The following is a 24,227-nucleotide window of genomic DNA, read 5'->3' on the forward strand; positions in this document are numbered from 1 at the left end:
ATTAAAACAATAATATTAGTTGAGTATGATCCTTCCAAAATGGCGGCGCCTAATGGTAATTACGGCCGCGACGGCTCTTAGAACTCGCCGATGATAATCACAAACAATCGCGGGAGCATCAATAATCAATAACATGTATAGATGAAGATACAGATTTACTTACATCAAAGCATTGAACGCATTACACAGAGCATAAACAAGCGTGCAGAGATGGGCATTCACCAAACTGTTTGCCTGTGGACAACGACATTTTTTATAACGACAACTTTTATACACGAGGTTTCTAGAAACCGTTTCACACAGATTTCAATTTGTCATCCGATTTGTCAATAGCATCCAATATCCGATCAGGCCGAAACGCCAATCTGTTCCTTATATGAGGGGCGGGTATTAGCGACATTATTGACATGGCGATCAGCCAATCACAGCGCTCTCACGAGACTTTCCGTGAGCAGGTGTGTTCAACTTTATGAAGCGCTGATGTTTGTATTACTTTTGAATACATTTATGTTTTGGTTATTATTTGAGCTTACATTTATATTTTTGTTGTACTGTCAATATTTTTTTCTTCTATAACACTTTTAACTTTGTTTCTGAAAAATTACCTTAAACTTAGTTTTGAATCCATAAGTTGATCATGTTAAATGTTAAGCCATGATATGTGAATTTTAACTATGCATTTTTCGTTTTAAGCGTCTAGACAATTGTTCGAAATTGCTGTTTCCTCTTTCCCAAAGGATCTTCTGAAATGACTGTCTGCAGTGCTATCAAAACAATCTGGTTTCCTGGAGGGGTTGCAGGGACGAGAACATTAAAAAGGGTAAAACATGACGGTTTAGTATTCAGGGGGTCCGTAGCTGTAATTGATATTTAAAGTTAACAGCCTCAACTAGATGTTGCAGGAAGGTTTGCAATTTGGCCGTGTCCCAGAACCCCCCCAACCCAGTACAAAGCTATCTAGATATCTTAGTCCGTTTGATGTGTCCAATATACTTGCAAGTATTTTGTATCTTCTCGGGTACAGTATCATGCAATCGTTGGCATAAATGTAGCATCCAAGATCCAAGCAATTTCATAATTTGTGCAAACAACTTTATGGAGAAATGGAAAAAGAAATCTAATAACATTTGGAAGGAGATTACAGCACCAAAATGGGACAATATCAACAAAGTGCAGCTGGCTATAGTACTATATCAGATTGTCTCTCGCTCTTAGGTGGAGTGTGGATTCTGTGAAAGTGACTTGGCAACATCTGAGAACATGTGGCGGCTGTCCTCATTTTCATTGAATTAGTGCCGAAAGTAAATTAAAACGATTTCAACCATAAGCTGTTGTTTGATTATTACATATTTAACATCTTGGCCTTCAAACTATTGACGGAACTTCTTTGTTGTCAAGCATGTCAAGTTAGCCATCAATTAACAGTTGATGGTCACATTTCCTTCATAACTATTCCTGTCTTGCTTCAATGTACAGCATCAAAGTTTTAAACCTTAGGCAATAGCAGCGACCCTGAAGCGTAAAACTGTAATGTAAACATCTTAAGCTCTAGTCGTGTGTTTGGAATCCCACCAGGCAGTGCAATGTTCGTCATCAAGTGACCCGACGCCATTCAGGTCAAAACTATTGGCAGTCAGCTCCAGCTATAGGCCTCCGTCTGTGCGAGCAGGTCAGCTCCGGTTCTAAATCATACCCATAATTCACCAGGACTTCCCACTCAGGTTGCTTAAATCAACTTTTATCAAGGTTGTACACTGACAGGAATTCCACGGGGATTGGTTTATCGTCAAAAAAAGAGCAATAACAAGGGGGGACTTTGAGTTGTCAGCAGTCCATCTACAGTGCTGTCTTCAAATATTCCATTTTGTGTGACACAAAAGAATGAGTCATATACACGTTTTGAAAGACATGAGAGCTTATAAATGATGACGGAATTTTATTTTGAGGTGAATTATTTCTTTAGTACATTTAAATAGCATACATTGAATATGAATATATAAAGGACCCAGCGCTGTAGACCCCTCTTTCATGGCTTCCAAAAACCTTCTGTTTTTCATTGAAACCCATGTCTCAGTTACAGCACTTTCATTATGTCTGTGGGTTTCGAGCTCTGTGTTTAGCTCCTGTGGCTCGTGCAGCAGCACGCTCATGATTAGAGACCAGGCAGCGGTGCATCTTGGGTGATGAGTTTTGTGGGCTCGCCAGAAGTTAAGATTAATCCTTCAATTTCGGTGATGGGGACACACAAGTGTGCCCCTAACCCAAAGTGAAAAACTACGAGTACCGGTAAATACACTTTCTCTTAAAGCGAGGAAAATATTTGGAGAAATGTATAGGTGGTTTTGTGTCCATACAATGGAAGTCAATGTGGCCAATTTTGTTTGGTTACCAACATTCTTCAAAATATCTTTTGTGTTCTGGAGAAGAAAGTCATAAAGATTTGGAATGACATGAGGGTCAATATATGATGAAAGAATAAAATATCTTACTATTGTCTATAGTAATTTCCATTTCAGCATTTTAGATCTCCACTTGATGGCCGATTAATTATTAGTGCACAGATTGTATACTTTAGTAATAAAGTATAAAGTATGTTTTAAGTATTTAATTGAATTGTAATTTAAAACACAAATACTAGCCAAAAAGCCACCCATGTTTCAAATCCTAAAGATAAGACGCAAGTATAATACAGACCCAAGAATTACATTGACATAGCGACTAAACCCTCTGAAGTCAGATAACATCAGTACTGTACCTTCCCATCAGAACCACATGTTAACATGATCCAATGTCACCGATCCAAAGAATCCACCCGGATCGCCATGGCAACGATAATTTATTACTAACTTCTAATTATGGTACATTGTCTGGGGAGTTGTAAATATCGTCTCAAAGGGAAATTAAGTCCGACTGTCTCGAAGGTACATTGAAACAGCCACAGGTGCTTGCATATTGCTTACTTTTAGTTCTTTCTTGAATGTAATGTATTTGACTTCATGCTGTGCTGTTCGAAGGTCTTGGATCCAAAATTTAATTTAATCCTGGAAAGGTGCCTTGTTTATATTGAAGCTCATACAGGAAGAGGCTTTTTGGAACGTCCCCGAGTTGTGCTGGACAACACAGATGTTGAATTAAAGTTCAATATGTTATATTTACTTTCAAAATCAACTTTTATTTTCAACATAAATGTAATTAGTTGTGATATAATATGGCAATATAAGTATTTTCACAATCAGACTCAAACTGGCAACTTGTTTACAGCTGAAGTGCTTGCATTATTAGTAGCAAAATAATTTGTCACATTATAAAACAACACACATTGAAATAACGTGATTGATGCTTTGGACACATCGTGCTGATCTATGATTATACCCTGTGGCAGAGCTTTGATACGTTTGATTTTATGACTGTGTAATTTAACAATGTGATTATGTGGTTTCGTCTGTTTCATGTTTGTTCATCCTCCATGTGCACAGAGAACCGGCACACGCACACAAGCTCTAAATGTCCTGACCCTTGTAATTAAGGCATGTGGCTGGTGTGCTTATAGCTGGTTGAGGATTCTTATGACAAGAGGTTTCATTGACTTGAGAACCACAGGAGCTACAATTTCAAAGGTCCTGCAGATACTTATTGAAGTGAATTCTGGGCTATGTTTAGAATACATACAACAAGACTATTACCATTTCAGTGGTATATGTGTAGAGGGTCGATTATGTGCCTTTTTTTATGCAATCAATGGCTAGATTATCCATATTATGATTTGCCATAATGCACAACACAGCACTTTCAATGCTATGGAATCTGCATTTGGCTTGACCACAAGCAAAAACTGATTTTAAACCATGTATATTATCTAGAATTAAACACTTTAATGAACTAGAGGTCATTCATTTTCCATGTATATCGCATACTGTTTAACACACTTGCAACCAGTATAAATGGCGCACTATATTGGTTTTCATACATAGCCCATTACTTTGCTTTCAATAGGCTATTTAGCACCTAGTTAATAACAACGAATTTCACTTTTTCACTGACTACAAAGAAAAAAAATAGTTTTATTCTAAGTAAATACTTTCATTTATAAATAGTCTTCATAAAAGTAGGTCCTTCTGCCACATTTCAAACCCAACTTCAGGATGAAGACATGTGAAGGCAAAAACAAAGAACAAGGGTTCCATCTGCTGTTACTGGGCTTAATAGCAGCATTGATAACCTTGGAAAATATGTATCTCTTATAAAGACCCATAAAACATGGACTAGACATTGTATGGCTTTACAACAGACATTTTAGACGACAGTAGCCAAATTTATTGGTGAAAAAGCCGAACAACAATAACACCATTCTCCTGTAAAGGGAGAATGTTGATATGCAAATCAGCAATCATGAAAATGTGAAAGAAAACAACTTAACTTTGAAGATGCAGTCTTGCATTATCTGAAGTATCAAGAAATCAATTACAAAAAGACGTAACGTTGTAGAATGACCCAAATCTACAAATCCTGCTGGACACTGGCAACCAACAATATACAAGTTCAACAAAAAAGTATATACAGTAAAAGCATAACAGATTGTGATTAAACGTAACATCATAAAAGATAATGTTACTCTGCCAGCACCCAGATGAAAAAGAAGCCGAAGAAGATCCTTTATTTAGTCCAGCTGACTTTGGGTATGTCATAATGCTCTGTCAATGCGTCCAGGTGTCTGTTAAAATCCTGTTACAGAACAAAAGTTTTTAACATATTGATACAAAACAGACATGAGTTACATAAAAATGAATAAATGACATGCTACATACCTCAACTCTTCTCTTGTGTGTCTTGGAGGCCTTCTTTAAAATCCGCTCCATTTGCTAAAATAAAAGAAGAATATATTAACAAAAATAAACACGTTGCATAACCATGTGCTACTCCAGTGTTTCAATTGTCTTTTAGACGTGGATTAATAATTCTAAACGTGTTTTACATTGTACTTTGACAATATCATAAAAACATCATACTGATAAACTTAAAAAAAACATAAATACCCTTTTCTCCTGTACTTTGTCAAACGCCATCTGAGCTGGTGTCCTTTTATCAACGTAACCATTCTCAGACCCCTCTTCTTCAGCTTGACTGGCCAGCATTTGCTGCTCCAAATTCTTCCTTTCCTTATCCTTCTTCTTTTTCCTATCATAACATAAAACAATTTAATAAACATACATGTATTGTATCGAGTAACGTTTACATAAAAGCGGAGCGGAGCGCCAGCTAGCATAACAGCTAACGTCACCGCCATCGTTTATTCAGTCGTAATCGTGACGGTTTTCCAACAAACAAACACTACTAAATGTATTATTATTTTGATATCTAGAAAAGTATACGTATGTAGTAAGGCATACTTTTTACTTGGCAACTGGACTCCTTTTAATTTTAAAGCGCCTTTCTGGGTAGGTGCGTATTCCGACATCCTAGATTCTACTACTAAAACAGTGGCCGTCCAAACAGAGTCTTTATGGATCATTCGCGGTATTACTGCCCTCTAGCGGCCAGGAGCTAAACTGAATAATTCACTTCTATGATAATTATTTTATATTATGTTGTCGCTATTGTTATTGTTATGGGGAGTTACACTGTGTTTAGAAATTATATTTTCGCTAATAAATGCTATTTGAAAATTTTGGTCAATCTTTTTGAATCTACTATGTTCCGGTTTCACCCGGAAGTATGTCTCAAATTTACGTGTGACAGACAAGCATGGTGGAAGACCACAGAAGGCACAATGGCCCTACACGTACTGCATTCTTTTAAGAGGTTAAACTTGACTTCCATTCACCAGCGCTTTGTAAACGTTGTTATGTTCCAGACCTGTGGCTATGCTAAGAAAGCAGGTAAGGTTTGACTGTGATATCTTTATCTAGGGACTTCAACATTAGCCTGCTTCTGTTGACATCTGACCTTGGAGGACCAAGTTTATTTCCAATATAGTTGTCCTTATATGTGTTGTATAGAATGTGCTGTGGATAATGGTTATATATTAAGTTTATGTTAAAAATGGTAATAATGTATAAAGGCAATAGCATAGTTAAGCTTATATTATTGCTCGCTTACATTGACCATTATTATTTCATTATACGTATGGTGTAGATTTGAAATATGAATACAATTATAAAACAATTGCCAATATTCTGTCTAAAACTAGGATACAGTGTCATACTGCTGGCTGGCCATGTCATCATTCACAAAATATATTCGTGATATTAAATGCAAAAAAATTTTTAATGCAAAACTAATTTGTTATTTTTTGCATTGAAAGCAATCAAAGGGAAAGGTAAAGGAATGGTAAAAGAAGTTCTTAAGGGCCCAGACGTCTGTAAGGACCCAGTCAGACTGTGCACACATGCAAATGGAGTCAACATCTTCAAACAAGGCGAGGACCCTTCACTTAAGCCCAAGGAGGAGTACCCAGAATGGTATGAGTTATGTGCTGATTTGATCACATTTGTTTAATAGTCTCTCATAATTGAGAAAGAATACAGTTTAACCCAAGTTGTGTTTCCTGTGACACTTTCAGGTTGTTTCAGCTGGATCTCGGTCCACCTAGAAAACTCAACGAACTGGATCCGGACAGTTGGGAATACTGGAAGCTTTTAAGGAAGGAGCATATATGGAGACATAATAAACTGCATAAAGGCAAAAAGATGTAGGGTGTGAACCCTGCCTAGAGGACTTTTTTTGCCTGCTGGCTCAGTGGACATTACGTGGGTCGCAGATCATTATGTGTTTGTCGGCTGACAAACATTACAAATACAGAAGAGACGATAGTAGCGAAGTCCAGCAGCATCTTTTCCAGATCATCACACAACTCAGTTTTGAGCCTTTTTTATTTAGTCTGTGCTCCTGTACCATATGGATTAATGGTTATGTTTTTTTTTGATTCAGTGTTTAGTTTAAAGGTAATTCTGTTTAGCAAAATCAATTTCATTGTGTGTTTGTCTTACTTCACATAAAAAAATAAATTCTTATTATTCAAGTATTTCAGTATTTCTAAGCTATTTCAAGGTTTTCAGGCCAGCTTTGAAAGACCATTTGGATGATTTTTTTGGCCTTTTATAACAATTCAGAGAGACCGTACAAACAAGAGCAAAATACGAAAAAAACGCATACGAAAATTTCGGACTGTATGTGCAAAGACACTAAACATTAAATAAAAGTCACATACACCTCGGGCTACATGAAAGAGGAAATGTAAAATGTAAAGTTTGCATTCGAAATTTCATGAGATCGCATAGAGAAAAGTGTGCGTGCGCGTTAACTTCTGATCTGCTGCTATATCATTTAAAGCTATTTGGAAAAGTAATGATGTTTTTACTGTAGTAACTATAGTTGAAGTATTCCTGCTGAAATAAAAACAATTGAACCCTGCCCAAAAAAATACAACAGAAACTGTAATTGATTTAATGGTTACAATGGGAATTGTGTTGAATGGATGCTTGTTGTCTACTTGTGTGTGATGGATTATATTGGTGGGATGGTAAATCCTATTTGAATAAAACCCTAAACGCACTACAAAGAAGAATTTAATCGAAAAATCGACTTCAAAAATTCATTGTTTTTTTTTTTTTCAGCAGGGATGTTTTTTGCAACAAAACCCCAGTATCCACAAATTTAACATTTTCTCTATAGTAACCATACTCCAATTGAGCTATTTGTTGTAAAACCACAGTAACTAGACATTTACCATAGTTTCATTATAGTAGCTATAGTTTATGTTTGTAGTTAAACTATACACATATGGTAATAAATCCAGCAAACAACATATACACTTGACTATTTCCAAAAACCTCTCTACTAATTGGTAATTTGCTGCTAAAACTGGTAAAGGGAATCTAAAAAAATACATATAGCCTAATGAGTATAAATAGGCTAAATGATCATACAGGATTACATCTAAACTAAACATATTTATGCTAAACATAAAGCTCAACCACTGAAATAAAGGAAATTAACTTGTAATACTTGAGTACTTTTAAAAGCACCAACTTCTGTACCTTTACTCAAGTAAGAATCTGTCTTTGCATGCTTTACTTGTAGTAAAGAAATATTTGAACCGTAGTATCTGTGCTGTATCTCAAGTAAGGAAGTTGTGTATTTCGTCCGCCTCTGCCTATAGGCCGAACGATGGTGAAAGTAAAAATCTGTGGGTGCGCTTGCATGCAAATACATGTTAGAAAGAGGAACTGCTGGCAAAAAAAGCGCACTCGGATGTTTACCTTAAGGATTTATGACTCGTGATAAGCGAGATCCAACATCTGATAACATCAGCTTAACTGTTTGACTTACATTACATGTGTTTTAATAGTTAATTTAAAAACTTTTATTTTCGTCACATCGTTTGTGAGCTCGTCGCATCTCTGTCAGTATTTCTGTGTTGCCCAAACTTAGGAAGCGTCGAGATAAACGTAAGTTACTTCCTGGAGTCTCAATTGCGGAGCAACAGGTAACGTTACATCTACTTCTTTTAATCGTATGTTGTATTTGTTTAAAACTACTTTTTGCGGGATGGTAACCTTAACAGTCCTATAATAAATATAGATGTATGTCTATAACGAGATTTCTTATGCTAAAGCGATGTTTAGAAAGCTAAAACGTTATGACGCGTAAGGCATTTAAATGTAAAATTCATGACGCGCGACGCCAAGGGTGTCTGTAATGCAAATGTAGTAATATACATTCAGTTATGCATTTCACGTTGCTTGTGATCTTTGTTGGTATTTAGTTTTTATTATAGAAAGTAGTCAATTGAAGGTTTACAAGAGGTTTTTTTTCGTAACCTTTAACTACTTCTTCATTCATTTGTAATGTTGCTTCCTTTTTTCCTATTCTAATAGGTGCGTTTTCTTCCCTAACTCAAACTATCTAACCTTAGGGAAATAACCATGGTTTATAATATTAAATAGTATGAATTTTTGGCAGATTATCACATGTATTACCAAGGTTTTACTACAAACATCATGGTTATGATCGCTTTACAAACACTGGTTAGTTACTGAAGTGGAACCATGCTAATTTCCATAAAATCACACCAGTTCTTTTTTTAAGACCCAGCTATCTTAACATCTGAAGATCTGAAGAACATCTGCCGCGTAGAAACATAAGCTTAACGTCTTAATAGTTTGACATCCATTCTGAATCATAAACATCTTAAAGACATCTTCTAGATGTCTATATGTCATCTGACAGCAGACGTCTCAGAGACGTATCGTAAAGGAGCAAGCAATGTCTTGCAGATGTAAATAATTCATACATGAAATAAATGTCTGCCAGATGTTTGTGTGCTATCAGGGGAGAACTGGTAAAAATATAGATGATCTGATACAGATGTAGGTTGAGTCGACACTTGACAGGCATAATAGAAATCAATGACATCTTCCACTTTGTGGTACAAGATTGTTGTTACAGGGATTTGTTACGCAACCCATAACCAGGGGTGCTGCCAGAAATTCTGGGCCCCCTACAAATAGGAAAATAAAAAGGGAGCCTGCTCTTCTGGGGCCTTAATCAGCCTGGGCCCTTAGAATCGTCCTAACCTTCCACCCCTTTACAGCGCCCATGCCCATAACTGTCCTGGAATTTTCTGGTTTGCGAAAAGTCATTTACAAATGTCATACGGGCAATTTTATATACGAGAAAATTCAGTTTTCATTAATGTGTTATGTATATTTATTTCTCCTACTGCTTACTAAAATGTTACTGTGTATTTTATTTGATGCCCAAAATGTTGGATTTTAGACTTGCCATTTTAGTTCCAAAGTTGAAAATAATAAAGCTTTGGTCATTTCTCAAGCAGTTATGGAGGACAGCAATTCGGGTCTCAACACTCTCAGCGAAGCAACCTTAGCCAGACTCGGTTATATGCTGGACAATTTACAGCATGGTTGGAAACAACTTGCGAGGGCAGTGGCCGAACAGCCACAGTTCTCCTGTAGGTGAGTCCATTGTAAATTGAATCATGATTTAAATTCATTTAAGCCATGTCTTTCCGTTAATAAATCCTCATTTTTTAGCGAAAAGGAGTTGACGGATTGCTCACTTAAGGTGTTAAGTCCAAGCGGCAGCCCTGGACGATACTTGCTCGCCCTCCTTGCGGATAGAGGCTGTACCTTGAGTTACCTGCTGCAGTGCTTCGAGAAAATTGACCACAGAGATGCTGTTGAATTCCTTACGATGCATGGTACGCAATTCTGCTATAAGAGTTACATTTTACATTTTAATCCAAAGTCAATGCAAGAAATACATACTGTATAAGGTATACAATTTTTCCAATTGAGCTATATAGTTATCACGATTTGCACAGGCACAGAGGTGAGGATCCAAATGCAGTTTTTAAAAGGCATAATCAAAGGCATAAACATGCAGAGGTCATACACAGATACTCAATCCAAGCAATACAAAAACAGAGAACTGTGTAACAAAACAAATGTAGCTGTAACTAAAAACAAAACTATTCTAAGCAATGAATGAGTGTGTAAACTGGGTTTAAATAGGCAGAGGTGCAACAGGTAACAAGGCACAGGGATTACTGATTAATGAGTCCAAACGCTTATGGGAAATGTAGTAAGAATTGGTAGCCCGGATGGGGTATGGAGTGTCCTCTTGTGGAGCACAAGGGTACTCTGGCTGGTAAGTGACAATAGTATCTTAATGCATGTTTGTTTTTTGTAGCGATGGGGAACATCAATATCACACTGCATCCACAAAGTCAACAGGTAGCCGAGGGAAGTCCTGTGGTTTTGTGCTGCAAAGCTGTCGGACCTTTGGATCTCACCTACCAGTGGTTCAAGGGCAAAGATGAGGTCTGGTAATAAAAGATTGTGCAACTGAATCTGATTTGTTGGACTGTCGTCTTTGTCCCAATAGTCGAATCTTCACTGTCTCTGTAGGTGCCAGGAGGCAGTAGTCCAGAATTGGTTTTTGGGACTTTAAATCCGTTTCAGCGGGGCCATTACATCTGTCGTGTAAGTTCTGGTGACAAGTACGTCTTCTCCAACTGGGCCAATGTACGGGTACTGAGGTCTGGAGGCGCAAGTGCAGGTATGTGAATGTTTCACCTTACAGTGTTTCGTTAAGCCTTTGTATATAAATGGTCTTTGAACATCTGTGTTTGCAGGTTCAAACAGTAGCTACTTTCCTTCGACATCTAGTGTTTTGATTATAACCAAGCAGCCCAGACCTCAGTCACTGGTGGAGGGTGATGCTCTCTGTCTCGAATGTGGTGCCCAGGCCAACCCGCCTGCACAGTTCCAGTGGTTCCATAACAAACAACCAATGCCAAATTCAACTAGAAGTATCTTAAAGGTCTCACCTTCAGTGTTATGTTATCATTCCGGCTCTCCTTTCTCTGTTTTAAAGTCAACGTGAGTTGAAAGTTTGACTATATGTTCTCGTGCAGATTCCATGTGTAACCACAGCTCACCGAGGTACATACACCTGCAGGGCCTACAACCTCTATCATGAAATGTGGAGTGATCAAGTGCAAGTTAACATAGGTGAGACGCTTGAGTTGTGTCCTTAAAGGTCCAGTGTGTGAAATGTAGCGTAATCTAGCGGTATGGCTTGAATTGCAACCAACGTCTCACTCCAGCCCTCACTTTTGAAGCACTGTGGTAGCCGACAAGGGACTAAGATGTCATTACGTATTCGCTCCGAATGAGATAACGTATTTACAAAGTTTGTACGTTTAGGGCTACTGTAGAAACAACATGGCGAATTCCATGTAAGGGGACCCGTGTTGTTTGTAGATAGAAATAACTAATTCTAAAGTAAAAAATGTATATTACTTCATTATATATGATCTTTGCACACTTCTAAAGACAGTTATGTATATTAAGTTGCATTTCAGTCAATAGATCCTCCAAAATATAACACATTGTACCTTTAAATGGAGACTTGCATCATGGCCTTGTAATCTTGTTGGCCTCCATATAACTATAATATAATATGGAATGTTTTCCCTCAGGTCCTGGTTCGGTTTCAGACGCCTCGTGGGAAATGACTGAAGCAGGTACGCACATCTTTTTTTATTTAGCATTCAAACAGTCGTTAGGGGGCAGTCGTGGCCTAAGGTTGCCTGTTCGACTCTCAGGGCCGGCGGGTAACGACTGAGGTAGCCTTGAGCAAGGCACCTTAACCCCACTTGCTCCCCAGGTGCTGCAGTGATACGGGTGCACGTGTGTTCACGACTTGCTGTGCCTGTGTTCACTACTCTCTAAATGGATTAAATGCAGAGGTCACATTTGGGGGATGGGTCACCATATCTGACTGATTGGTCACTTTCACTAGTAAGTGTATGATGTTTCGTTGTCACTCACGCGCACTTGTATTTCACAGATGTTCCAGATGTAGCTCCAAAACAAAGAAGTGATTTTTATGGTATGTCATGAAAATACCGTCCTTATTGTCTTTGAAAGATCTACTACAGTATGTCAATCTTGTTCATTCTCAACCACAAACTATAGCCACTGATAAGGTCGCGCTGCTTATCGGAAACATGAACTACCTGCACCACAGACAGCTGAGAGCTCCGATGGCCGACGTGCACGAGTTGACGAACCTTCTACGGCAGCTGGACTTTAAAGTCGTGTCACTGCTGGACCTCAACCAGCAGGAGATGCAAAGTGCTGTCAATGAGTTCCTGTTGCTCCTGGATCGAGGAGTTTATGGTTAGTTGGTTCCCTTTATATATGTTGCAGCACAACGAAAAAACTTAAAACTTTAATGCATCGCTGGGGATAAAGCATTTATATAATAATAAAAAACGCTGGAAAATTTGGTTACCAAAAAAGGAAAACGTTGCTTCCAAAAAAGTGAAGTACTCTCATTTTACCATATTCAGAAATACAATGCTGTATTGCCTAGTGTTCCCCCACAGTCCCCGCACACAGATGGCGTATTCTGAGGAATTTCCATTTGTAGTATCAATAATGGTTTTTGTGTTGTGCATTTGCATTTCCTTTTTTTATTAAACTTCATTGTACAACTCAAGGAAGGCTTACCACTGAACAAAATAAATCTCTTTATTAAATTGTATATTGTCAATTTAAAACATTCGGTTTGATCTCGTACAATGCTTCATTCTGCATGAATGTCATTTCCAGGGCTGTTGTACTTCGCTGGTCACGGCTATGAGAATTACGGGAACAGTTTCATGGTGCCCATCGATGCTCCGGCCTCATATACCTCCAAACACTGCCTCTGGGTGCAGGACGTGTTACACCGCATGCAACAACGCCAGACGGGACTGAACATCTTTCTTATGGATATGTGTCGCAAACGGTTTGACTCGTAGTGCTTTATATTGTACATGATCATTTTGGTTTATTTAACTGATATATGTGTATTGTAGGGCTGTCATGGGATCAGATTTTTACTACACGGTTATCACAGCCAAAAAATATTTGTTGTTTCGGTAGTATTGTGGTATCCATTATATAATAGTATATATTTAATACTACTATATTTAGTTTTTTTATCTGGTTTGTCTTTTATTTGGTCAATAAATCACCCATTGTGACTCCTAAACTGAATCTTTGGTTTTGGTTAAATAAGTGCTGAATAGTTAACAATATTAGGCTATGTGTAAAATTAACAAGATTACCCATAATCATGTTTTTTACAAATCATTTTTAATGCTAATATTGTGACACCCCCAGTTTGTGTATATGTATGTGTTTACGAACAAGTTTTAAAACAGTCAACATTTGGTGCTGTTCAAACAGAAACCCGAACGATGACAGCATCCCGCAGCCCGACCCCTTGAAAGTTACCGCAAACATAGTGTTCGGCTACGCAACGTGAGTCTCGCTCTAGTAATGTCATCCATATTTACAGATCAAATTTACAGCCGTCATATATTTAATCCAGGTGCGTTGACGCCGAAGCATTCGAAGTAAACAAAGACGACCTCTCTAATGGAATCTTCATGAGCTTCCTCAAGAAGAGACTCATGGAGCCGGAGAAGGTCACCGTCTTACTTGATAAAGTAGCAGAAGGTTCGGGGTTAAATTTATTCGCATTCCATCGCTGGTTTTGGTTTAATGCTTAAACTGCAAATAACATAATTTTGCATGGTTTAACATGTTTGTGTGCTATTGCAGACATGGGAAGATGCGTTATCACCCAGGGTCGGCAGGCTCTGGAGCTGCGCAGTAATCTCTCAGAGCGCCGTGCGCTTACTGACAAAATAAAGGCCCCGGATTGTAAAGTCACAACATCAACGAGGAATTTACAGTGGGCAATTGCACATGGTGATACTCTGCTCACATACTGTATCTTTATATGCGTATTGGCTAACAGTTGTGTGTTTTTATGGCAAGCATTAATCTTAGGTGCGGTTTCCCAGACAGGGATTAGTTAAAGCCAGCACTAGGTCTTAATTTAAAACGTTTTTAAAACATACTTTACAAGCATTACTGTGTGAATTTTGAGACAAACAGTCACATTGATGTATTTTAGGATATGTCAGTGTAAATTGTTTCTAATTTGGGACTAAAAATAATCTGGGATTAGATAAACTTCGAATGAATATTGCCACATACATAACCAAATAATAGTAAGTTTCAGAAGTTTAAGAAAGTAAATATTGTCAGTATAGTTGGTAGCGTTTATTTAAAGTCCCCAAGAAATTAAATATATTTCTTCAGTTCACCAAAAAGTATTTATCATTTTAAATAAAAATCCTAAAATGTACTTCAGCTCTCAAATGAACTGTTTCGGAATGACAAGCCTGTTTTTACAAGATCCAATCAATTTTCTGTGAAAAACATACCGAATTCTCTATTCTTATCATGAAATATTTTTTTCACTTTGAAATACATCCAAACTTGGTCGCAACTTCCATTTATTTCCTACTTCAATGTGAAATTTACAGTGTATGTAAATGTGGAAACATGAATAAATCATGATTTTGTTTTATTTGTACTAGTTCTTCCTGAAAGTCGCTGTCTTACGTTTGAATGCGGCGTTAAGGTACAGCTGTCCTTCGCTGCTGAGTTCTCCAACATAATGATTATCTACACACGGATGCTGGAAACTCCAAAAGACATCATGTCCTGCTCTGCTCAACTCTCTGACTTCACAGAGGTACACTCTCTTTATTGTCAATCCAAGAAAAACTTCATAGTTTTGATAGCCTCATGTCCCAAAATGGATTATATTTGTCCATTTCAGGGTCCTGAAGTAGACCTGAAACATAGCAATCAGGAGAGTCTCGATGAAGCTGGAAGCTTATTGTTAACCCTGGATGATCTACTCCCTCTACTACCTGTGGAACAGTCTCAGCTCTTCACTCGTATAAGTGCCCTTCAAAGGCTCCAGGTATTGGTTTTGTAGGCAGTGCAAAACATGTAATGCAGGGGTGTCCAAATCTGTTACTCGAGGGCGACGGTCCTGTTAAATTAGCAGTTTTAAGAAATCCTGAAGACTTTTAGCTAGTTAAGGTGTGTTTTACTAGGGTTGGAGGGGAACTTTGTAGGACGCTGACTCTTAAGGAAGAGTATTGATACATCTGTTTTCAATGCATCTTTAAAAATATTGAATAAAAAGGGAATAGACGATTATAATTGTATATAAACACAATGTAATGGAATTTCTACTTCCTCTTCCCCTCACAGAAAGAGCTGTCATTTACTGTATGTCTACACTACAAGTACACTAATCTGGATGAGGAGCTTGTGGAAGAGAAAAAGGTGTCCGTTGGCAAACCTCTAGTATCAAAACTCAACCTCCACGAGCCACGGCCGCTTCAATGTTTCTCAGCATCGTCCTCCTCAGATCTTCAAATGTCCAGCTTGCCGGAGTCTTCGTCCTTTAGCGTGGGCTTGACAGACTTCTCTTCCATCGGATCCGAATCCACGTCTTGGTCCTATTATCAGAGGCCTATGGAATCACCAACAGGATGTGGATTGAAGAACGAGCCAGAGGAAAGCATAAGCCCGGAGTTCCTTGGGTGTGAAGACCCTCCTGACACCAAAAGTTTGCCTAGTGCTCCTGCTGAGGAGCTCCCGTTCAAATTCAGCAACTTACCACATTCATTTTAAGTGGGGAGAGTCTTTCATTCAAAGATTTGTAACAAACGTTTTGAGGATGTTGCAGCGAAAAATACTGTATTTCTACTTGCCTGTTATACCGGACAGTGTTTGTGTTTTAAAGCCTGTGAATGGGTGTACAATGGAGAAAGTTTGTGTACTCCCAGAGTTTTTCTGTGCCTTGTCATATTGTCTATACATTTTCAAATAAACTTCATTTGTATTATTTGTATTAAATACACTGCAAATATTTTATAAAGATTGTAATGTATATCCCAAAGATGTAACAGGTCACAGCTACTTTTTTTTTAAGAATAAATGACAAAATTGGATGTAAACCAACCTAAAATGAAGACAATGTATTTCTATAACCATTACAAAATCAACACAATTATAATGTATAAATGATAATATAATAAAAGAATCTCTAGAATGTCTTTTTCCCCTAAAATGTGAAAAAAATGAATTAAATGAAATGGTAATTTATATCAATGAATAAAAAATGTTATTCTTGATTTTAAATCCTCCGTTTATTGAAACCTTTCAATATGAACAGTAAAGTTTCACATTATAAACGTCAGATCAAGAGCAGGGTCTTATGTGCAGTGATGGCCTGTAGTGTCTACACTATAACTTTCTGTAGTTTAAACTTGGCGAAGTGATATGAAACTGTAATGCGGTCAGCAGATCCGGAACACCTTCATGGGTGTGTATTTGTGTCAACCAATCAGATTGAAGCATTCAACAGCCCCGCGGTATAAATATATAAAATATATATAAATGTACAGTACCCACAAAATAATAATTGAATGAAAAAAAATGTAAACCAAAATATATTTCTCTAAATGTACAAAGCAATGCAACGTACGCCGCTCTACTGTCAACCATTTGGTAAGTCGCCAGCGCGCACGCGCACAACTGCGCCGCTGCGTGCGCATGCGCAAAACGCCGCTCTGCCACGCCATTTTGCTTCGAGAATCGGTGTTTATAGCACTGAATCAAAACTCTGATGTTTGCGCGTGGGGGAGAGATTCATTATTCAGAGTCTGCTGTCTTATCCTCGCAACCTGCAAGCATGTCGGATTCGTCTGTCGCAGATTTGGGTCCCGTGGAGCCGGGTGTCCGAAAGCTATCAGAGCTGAGAGTCATCGATCTGAAGGCCGAGCTCAAGCGCCGAAACCTCGACATCAGCGGCAATAAGAGCCTCCTTTCAGACAGACTCAAAAAGGCAAGAAAACCCCTCTGATATATTAATTAAACAACATTTTCTTAGACATGTTCAACTCTTAATGAATTGACGTCTTAATGCATTTACGTAAACTACGTGAAATTGCAGAGGTTCAGTGTGGTTGTACGTAACGTAGATATTGCAGTAAGTGATATATGCACGTGCTGTTTATACAATCTCTAGTTTTACTGCTGGTATGTCTTTTGGGGATATAGTTTCGCTCTATATAGGTGTTTATGATACAAGTAGATGTAACAGAGATGCAAAACTATTAAAATGTGACATGTGTTGAATTCCAGTCTAGGGTAACATTGTTATCAAATTAATATTTTAGAGAAAATTAGCTTTACATAAAAGCTTAATGGACAAGTGACGTGTGCGTGCTGTGATTTGTTATATAACATTCACTTTCATTTCAGGCAATTGAGGAAGAAGGAGGCAACCCAGATGAAATTGTTGTACATCTTGAGATAACGCCTAAGAAAACCCCTCGCCGAACTTCCAAAGGTAAAATTGAGGAGCATTTGTGTATATCTACTGACATTTATGTGTAACCGTATATCTGCTGTTTTATCCAAGTTTCAATTTTAAACCTAATGCAATCTGGTGTCTGCAGGTAAAAGGCAAGACAACGACGAAACGGAAGACTGCACACTTGAAGAAGACTCGGTCGACGGCCAGGCATCCAATGTGAGATTTAATACAAAAATACATAACAGGTCTGCGTTGATCTATGTGGGCTAAACGTACTTTGTCTTTCAGGACGACCCAGATGGTTTCCCAGAGAACATCCACGAAATGGACATCATGGACATGAATGTTCTGGATGAAGCCGATATGGAAAATGGAGGCGCAGATGAGTATGACGAGGAGCTCCCTGACACCATTTTGGATGATGAGGACGAGGGCGGTTTGAAGGAGGATTCCACAAATAGCTTTGATGCTGAGGAAGTCGGCGATGCTGTTGTGAGCAACTCCGAGATGGATGAGGTGAGAATTGGTAATTTATTACATTTTTGGAGTTACATTTTGTTGCATGTTGGATTACCTTTTTTTGGCTTTTTTAGGAAATGGAGGCAAAGGACACAGTTGTGGAAGAGAATCAGGAAATGGATAAGCAGGTACTAATGGCTGCAGATCTTGGTTGAGTGATTTATTTTTTGTATTAATCTGTCTGTAAAAAAAGTGTAAGCTGGGGTGTGTAAATTTAACCTACTTCCATCTGCCATTGTTCAACCAAGCAGAACCTCACCGACAAACTCACGCCGTTGGTTGAGTCAACATTTTGAGGAAGTCAACTTATTAAATTTGGCTTGCGTATTAAGTGTTTGCGTATTTAATCCATGTAGAAGGAAGTATTCTGGCATCAAAGAAACAATACACTTTGTTTAATTTACATATGTTTTGATTCCATTGTTCTCTGCTTAACGCATGTTCTCATCTTTAGCAGGAGGATAATGGAGAGGATGGACATGACGATACAAAAAGCGACAAAGGTACTGTATAGAGTCTTCTGGACACACCGTTCAAGTCAGGGTGAAGCCTTAAAGTTAGTTAATGTTTCAGGAAACTCAGGGAAAGAGACTGGAAATCCAAAGTTGGATTACTGGCTTTCTGCGTTGCTGAAAACAAAAAGATTCATGTAATGGTTTAATATATTCATATTAAAATCATGACATCAACCGGCGATGCAGAGAGCCAGCAATCTTTGTTTCAGTCAGCACGTCAGGTTGGTTTAAACAGCTCTTGCAGATGCAATGTAGTGTTTCTAGGTTGCTTAAAGAAGAAATCAGCGGGAAGACGAGAAGAACCGGATCACACCGAAGCCAAATCTTTGTAGGACTCAAAGTTTGTTAATTGGAGATTTCACTAAAGGACCATTTGCTTGATTCAAAAGAATCCCTTTCCAATAAAGCCAACACAGTTGGCTTCTCTCGTATCACGGACGCTTCAACTTCTGAACATGCCAACAACGGATGCTCGGATTTGGTCGACGGCGCTCTTTGCTTTGAGGGCAGGTGAATCGAAATCTGTTGTCTGGAAGCTAGTTGCTTGTTCTCGCTTTGGTTTTTTCCAGTCTCTTTATAGGCTAGCCTGCCTTGTTTATGAGAAGGAAAGGGTCACCTCCTAGTCCAGCCTTGCCAGTTCCACGATAACCATTGCAATGTCTCAGAAGTGATTAAACTCTGTGCCATTCTATTCCTGTTACATCCGTAGAAAGTGAGAAAGTAGCGGGGTCTTGTATATCAGAGCCGCTTAAGGAAGACTCCCCCGAAGAGCCGACTGAAGACGAACGATCTTCAGTCTGCGATATTCACAAAGAGGAAGACAATGTGCTTGCTAGCGCCGAGGAGGCCGGCAATTTGGAAATGGAGCCCGAGGCCAGCGAAGCGGAGACGACGGAGCAAACCGAAGTTGAATCCTCGAGCAAAGAAAACGTTGAGGACAATTTGGTGGACTCTGAGAGCGCTTCCGCTCAGGTCGCTAACGCTAGCGAAACAGGTACGCGTGAAATCGAAAGCGCGGTTGATTTGGAAACGCCATCAAAAGAAGAAGGCGCCGAGGAATGCACGAAGACTGAAGCAGCCGAAGCGAAAGAGTCCTCTGTTCAGGGTGATGATCAGAAAATGAGGTTTGTTGTTTTCTGTCTACTAGAACAATGGCTTTCTCTGTTTCATTGGCTCCTTTGTTAACAAGTGTGGGTGCTCTTGGGAGGTGTAATCGACAGCGCATTTTGTCTACCATTGTGTCATGTGTTCCCCTTGTCTTTTCAAAAAGTAACGCACCAGATATTTGGTTGCCATCAAAGCATAGTATCCAAATGAGCTAAGTTTTCGTTCACTGCTTGAGGTTGTGTGTCCTCGCTAGGTGGGTATTTGTAATAAACACTGCCTATACCGTTCAAACCGCCCATTCAATTTCTTATAACCTTGTTCTTTTCTCTCTCTAGTGGCGATGAGGATAAATCGAGCAAGTCCGAGTCGAAAGATGACAAAGGTTGGTTTGCAGTTAAAAAGATGGGACATTCCAGCGTTATGGACGTGACATTTTTATCATTTTTATTAAGAACTTAAGTGTATTTAGTACCTATATATATATATATATATCGGTACTTTCCTTGTATATATATATATATATATATATATATATATATATATATATATATATATATATATATATATATATATATAATCATCTGTTTAAAACCTCTGATGATAGGCAACTGATGCTATTATATATGTTTATTATTTTAAAAGAAGGAAAAATTAATAGGTTATGGATGTGACATAAAGAGGGGTGCACATTTTTGAGACAACATACTTTGTAGAGTTTCTGTGAATTAGAATAGGGCGAGGCAGAAGCAATAATACCCAACAACTTGACTCTATATGGAACATAACATATTGAAATTTTCATGTTGACTGTTATGCATGTGACAATTCATTTATCTGACTATGGAAAACTATAAAAAGCGAAAAAATGCTATAAACACTTTTTAAACCACCAAATATTGACATCTTATCCACCTGTATGGTGAATTTTTTTTGGTAAAAAAATATTTCTTTTCAAGGTTGTCATGGCATCGGCCAGACTCATTATAGTTTATTTTCAAAGAGTCTTGATTTTCCTTATTGATCCTGTGACCTGTCAGGTAGCGCTGCTGATGGTGGGAGGAACCTTTGGGTCAGCGGACTCTCTTCGAATACCAGAGCGACTGATCTGAAGAACTTGTTCAGCAAATACGGCAAGGTATGAGCGCAAGAGCAAACTTCAGAATGAGATTCACTTGTCAGGTTACGCAAAAATTTATCAATAAGGTTATGCTAACGTTTTATCTGTATCCGAATTGTCAGGTTGTTGGCGCGAAAGTTGTAACAAACGCGCGGAGCCCAGGAGCTCGTTGCTATGGTTTTGTCACGATGTGCTCTACAGAGGAAGCCACGAAATGCATCGACCATCTGCACAGAACCGAACTGCACGGCAGAATGATTTCTGTCGAAAGAGTATGATTTTTTTTTTTACTATTAACATATTATGTAATAAAGTTGACCCTACATGAGGCTGCAAATGAATTGAGTTTGATGTGACAAAATGAGTGTCCGTCATGCAACCTATAGTTAAGAAAACCTGCCGTAGGCGTCCATTGACTAGTTGTTCTATATCTTGTATGTTTTAAGGCTAAAAACGAACCAGCTGGAAAGAAGCCTGCCGACAAAAGCGACACCAAGAAAACTGGGACTGAACGAAGGCTCTCCTCCGACTCTAAAACTGAGAAGTACGTTGTAGTTCAACACTCATTTATATAGAGATTTCTCAATTTCACATGAATGGAACGGTCTCACGTATTTACGTTATTACAGGTCAGAGGAGAACAAGGATGAGAAATCTGTAATCTCTGAGGATAAAGGTAATAAGAAAGTTGTTGGATTATGAACATACCATTTTATGTTGGCTCAAATTAGCACTGTGCACAAATATGGTTCCATCTTGTTTTTGCAGAACATGGTGGAGAGAGGACAGTTGTCATGGACAAGTCCAAAGGAGAACCAGTCATCAGTGTCAAGACCAAAAGCAAAGAACGAGTATGTTTTTTGCTACTTGGCAACTGTATTGTGCTCATACTAAAGCACCGTTGAAATGACACCCTGCTTGTTTTGTTTTCGCACAGAGCACCAAGAGTCGCGACCGCAAGTCCTCCAGCAAGGAAAGGAAGGACATTTTGTCCTTCGACCAGATCAAGGAGCAGAGAGAGAGAGAGCGACAAAGGCAGAGGGAACGGGAGATTAGAGAGGTGGAGAGGCGTAGACACACTGGGTAAATTCTCTTTATTTTTATTGGTTTATTATTAACAAAGTAAACAATTAATTGTCTGTGCCGAAAAAAACAACAGAAACTGTATCGTATTTTTTTTTCTGCTTAGATGGTTAAATAAGTGTTCAAAAACACATTAGTTATCTTATTTGCTAACAAACAAGTTGTTGACACATCGCTAACCAGAAGGACTTAGGCGTAGAACAAGTTCTCAACATGTTGTTGTGTTTTCTTGCAGAGATCGCGACAGCCGCTCGGAGCGCGAACGCATCCGTCTGTTCCGGGAACGTGAGGAGAGGGAGCGCCTGATGAGGAAACGTAACTGGCTGGAGGTGGAAAAGCAGCGGCTGGATGCCGACCGCATGGAGCGCGAGTTCCTGGAACGTGAGCGCATTCGCGTGGAGTTCGAGCGAAGACGTGAGCAAGAGCGCATTCATCGAGAGAGGGAAGAGCTGCGACGACAGCAGGAACAGCTGCGCTTTGAACAGGAACGCCGTTCGCTTAAGAGGCCCTATGATATGGATAGCAGGTATGGGGTGGTTTTTGTTTTTATGGGAAACCTCTTGACGGTCGATGCTGCTGCAACACGCTTGGATGATTTTTTTTCTTAGTAGAAAAGATGACTGGCAGATGAAGAGAGTGGCCATGGACGATCGCTATGGACGGTCCGATTTGGGACGTCAAGAACGCTACCAGGACATTGATCACAGGGATCGCAGCCGCTATCAGGATGACACGATGGACAGGTAACTCAAATTTCTCATCCCAGGTTCTCATGTCCGCATGCCTCAATGAATTTCTTTTTTTTTTGTTTACATTTTATATTTTTAAGCACTGCAGTTGATTTTTGTGTTACTTACAGGAGAGACAACAGAGGTGGAGTACCAGGAGACCGAGACAACCAGGTAAAGAAATGTTTGACACATGTTCGTTTTGGTACTTTGGAATCGGACGGCGTCTGATCCTTCTTTCCATTTGCAGCACTTTTCGGATCGTGACAGACACGGCAGAGAGAGTCGCGATAACTGGAGCGGCAGTTATGACAAGCGTGGAATGAATCCTTCGAGGCCTTTGGCTGGCAGGTTAGTTGATTCACTTCTTGCTGGCTAGTTTTAAAGCCGGATTTGTCTTGATGCGATTAAACTGATATTTTGTTAAATGTTCACAGTCGTGACGGCAGAGATTGGGAACCTGGGCGTAAAATAGACGGAGACAGGAACTGGCAAGGTTTGTCTGACATTACTCATTAAGTTGGATGATGTCACACATTATTTCCACTCTTTTAACTGTTATTTTGTGTAGGTGGTGAACGGGGTGTCGCGGGACAGAGTCATATTACTCGAGGAGGAATGGCAGGGTATTGAAATTCACTCCCTCCTGTCTTTTGAATGTTGTGTTTTAAAGTAAGTTTCATGGGTGAAGAATGACTGCTCTGTTTGTCTGCTCCTCAGCCGTGGTGGGTACATGCCAACAGGAACGTCCCAGTCGCTCTCAGGAGCCTTAAATAGACCAAACCAGTTGATGCAGGGCAGCGGAATCCAAGGGGGCGGAGCCTTCGGTCGGCGCTATTAACTTCTTCCCTTTTGTCTGTAGTTCGTGTGCATTTGCAAAAAACGCTGCAGCTTGTACATTGCCCTTCAAGCTTTGTAATTGTATTTTTAAAGTCTGTTTCCATGGTGTAAAGATAAACAGGAAATTATTTGCTTTGCGTAAAGAATGTGTCTATTTCTTAAGATTTTTTTCCAACCCCCTCCATTCATTCATCATCTCCTTAGATTTTAGTCAGTTGTTTTGTTTGTGTTGCAATCGGTTAATGCTCAGGAATGCGCCGCTCAAATGAAACCTTGGTTAAAGTTGATGTTCAATTCTTTTTGACGTGTTTCAATAAAATGATTGTGGAGTTTTCTTTACACCTAAGACCATTCAGTTCTTACGATCACATTTAGCTAGATCAGTTTTGAATTTTTTTAGTTTATTACTTTGAATTAGCTTATTTTTAGTTTGTTAATTTTAGTCATATATTTATAAACTTTGTTATTTTCTTTTGTCATTTTTTTTAACAAAAATAATATACTACATATACTACAATATTGCTACATAATATAAATGTTTAGTTA

The 24,227-nt window shown here is 38.8% G+C and overlaps 4 protein-coding genes across 7 annotated transcripts; 3 read left to right on the forward strand and 1 right to left on the reverse strand.

The window, feature by feature from the left end:
- Positions 1-4,287: 4,287 nt before the first annotated feature.
- Positions 4,288-5,545, reverse strand: fam32a (family with sequence similarity 32 member A). Its single transcript, XM_056759946.1, has 4 exons — positions 5,388-5,545; positions 5,034-5,175; positions 4,806-4,859; positions 4,288-4,722 (listed from the first exon to the last, which is right to left on the reverse strand). Exons 1-4 carry the CDS (start codon positions 5,507-5,509, stop codon positions 4,654-4,656), a joined length of 387 nt encoding a protein of 128 aa, XP_056615924.1. The 5' UTR covers positions 5,510-5,545; the 3' UTR covers positions 4,288-4,653.
- Positions 5,546-5,716: 171 nt separating this feature from the next.
- On the forward strand, positions 5,717-7,021 carry mrpl54 (mitochondrial ribosomal protein L54). The gene is made up of 3 exons (XM_056759945.1): positions 5,717-5,876; positions 6,302-6,458; positions 6,560-7,021. Exons 1-3 carry the CDS (start codon positions 5,768-5,770, stop codon positions 6,690-6,692), a joined length of 399 nt encoding a protein of 132 aa, XP_056615923.1. The 5' UTR covers positions 5,717-5,767; the 3' UTR covers positions 6,693-7,021.
- A 1,160-nt stretch (positions 7,022-8,181) lies between these two features.
- Positions 8,182-16,521, forward strand: malt2 (MALT paracaspase 2). Of its 3 annotated transcripts, none has more exons than XM_056759725.1 (17): positions 8,182-8,485; positions 9,833-9,974; positions 10,053-10,219; positions 10,711-10,841; positions 10,929-11,079; positions 11,156-11,343; positions 11,438-11,534; positions 12,005-12,049; positions 12,376-12,417; positions 12,504-12,707; positions 13,143-13,320; positions 13,764-13,838; positions 13,909-14,036; positions 14,142-14,291; positions 14,969-15,126; positions 15,214-15,360; positions 15,657-16,521. In XM_056759725.1, exons 2-17 carry the CDS (start codon positions 9,838-9,840, stop codon positions 16,080-16,082), a joined length of 2,424 nt encoding a protein of 807 aa, XP_056615703.1. In that variant the 5' UTR covers positions 8,182-8,485; positions 9,833-9,837; the 3' UTR covers positions 16,083-16,521. The 3 variants fall into 3 exon arrangements, with proteins under 3 accessions (XP_056615703.1, XP_056615702.1, XP_056615704.1); XM_056759724.1 differs by having other exon boundaries at positions 9,836-9,974; XM_056759726.1 differs by having other exon boundaries at positions 8,182-8,447; positions 9,836-9,974.
- A 485-nt stretch (positions 16,522-17,006) lies between these two features.
- Positions 17,007-24,020, forward strand: safb (scaffold attachment factor B). 2 transcript variants are annotated; one of them, XM_056759417.1, is made up of 21 exons: positions 17,007-17,298; positions 17,718-17,805; positions 17,915-17,988; positions 18,061-18,288; positions 18,366-18,419; positions 18,746-18,794; positions 19,516-19,930; positions 20,249-20,295; positions 20,951-21,048; positions 21,153-21,302; positions 21,477-21,574; positions 21,660-21,706; positions 21,799-21,881; positions 21,968-22,113; positions 22,349-22,639; positions 22,722-22,856; positions 22,973-23,015; positions 23,092-23,192; positions 23,279-23,337; positions 23,413-23,467; positions 23,562-24,020. In XM_056759417.1, exons 1-21 carry the CDS (start codon positions 17,080-17,082, stop codon positions 23,680-23,682), a joined length of 2,601 nt encoding a protein of 866 aa, XP_056615395.1. In that variant the 5' UTR covers positions 17,007-17,079; the 3' UTR covers positions 23,683-24,020. The 2 variants fall into 2 exon arrangements, with proteins under 2 accessions (XP_056615395.1, XP_056615396.1); XM_056759418.1 differs by having other exon boundaries at positions 22,725-22,856.
- Positions 24,021-24,227: the final 207 nt, after the last annotated feature.

This window comes from Triplophysa dalaica, chromosome 10 (genome assembly GCF_015846415.1).
Source record: "Triplophysa dalaica isolate WHDGS20190420 chromosome 10, ASM1584641v1, whole genome shotgun sequence".
Lineage (NCBI taxonomy): Eukaryota > Metazoa > Chordata > Actinopteri > Cypriniformes > Nemacheilidae > Triplophysa > Triplophysa dalaica.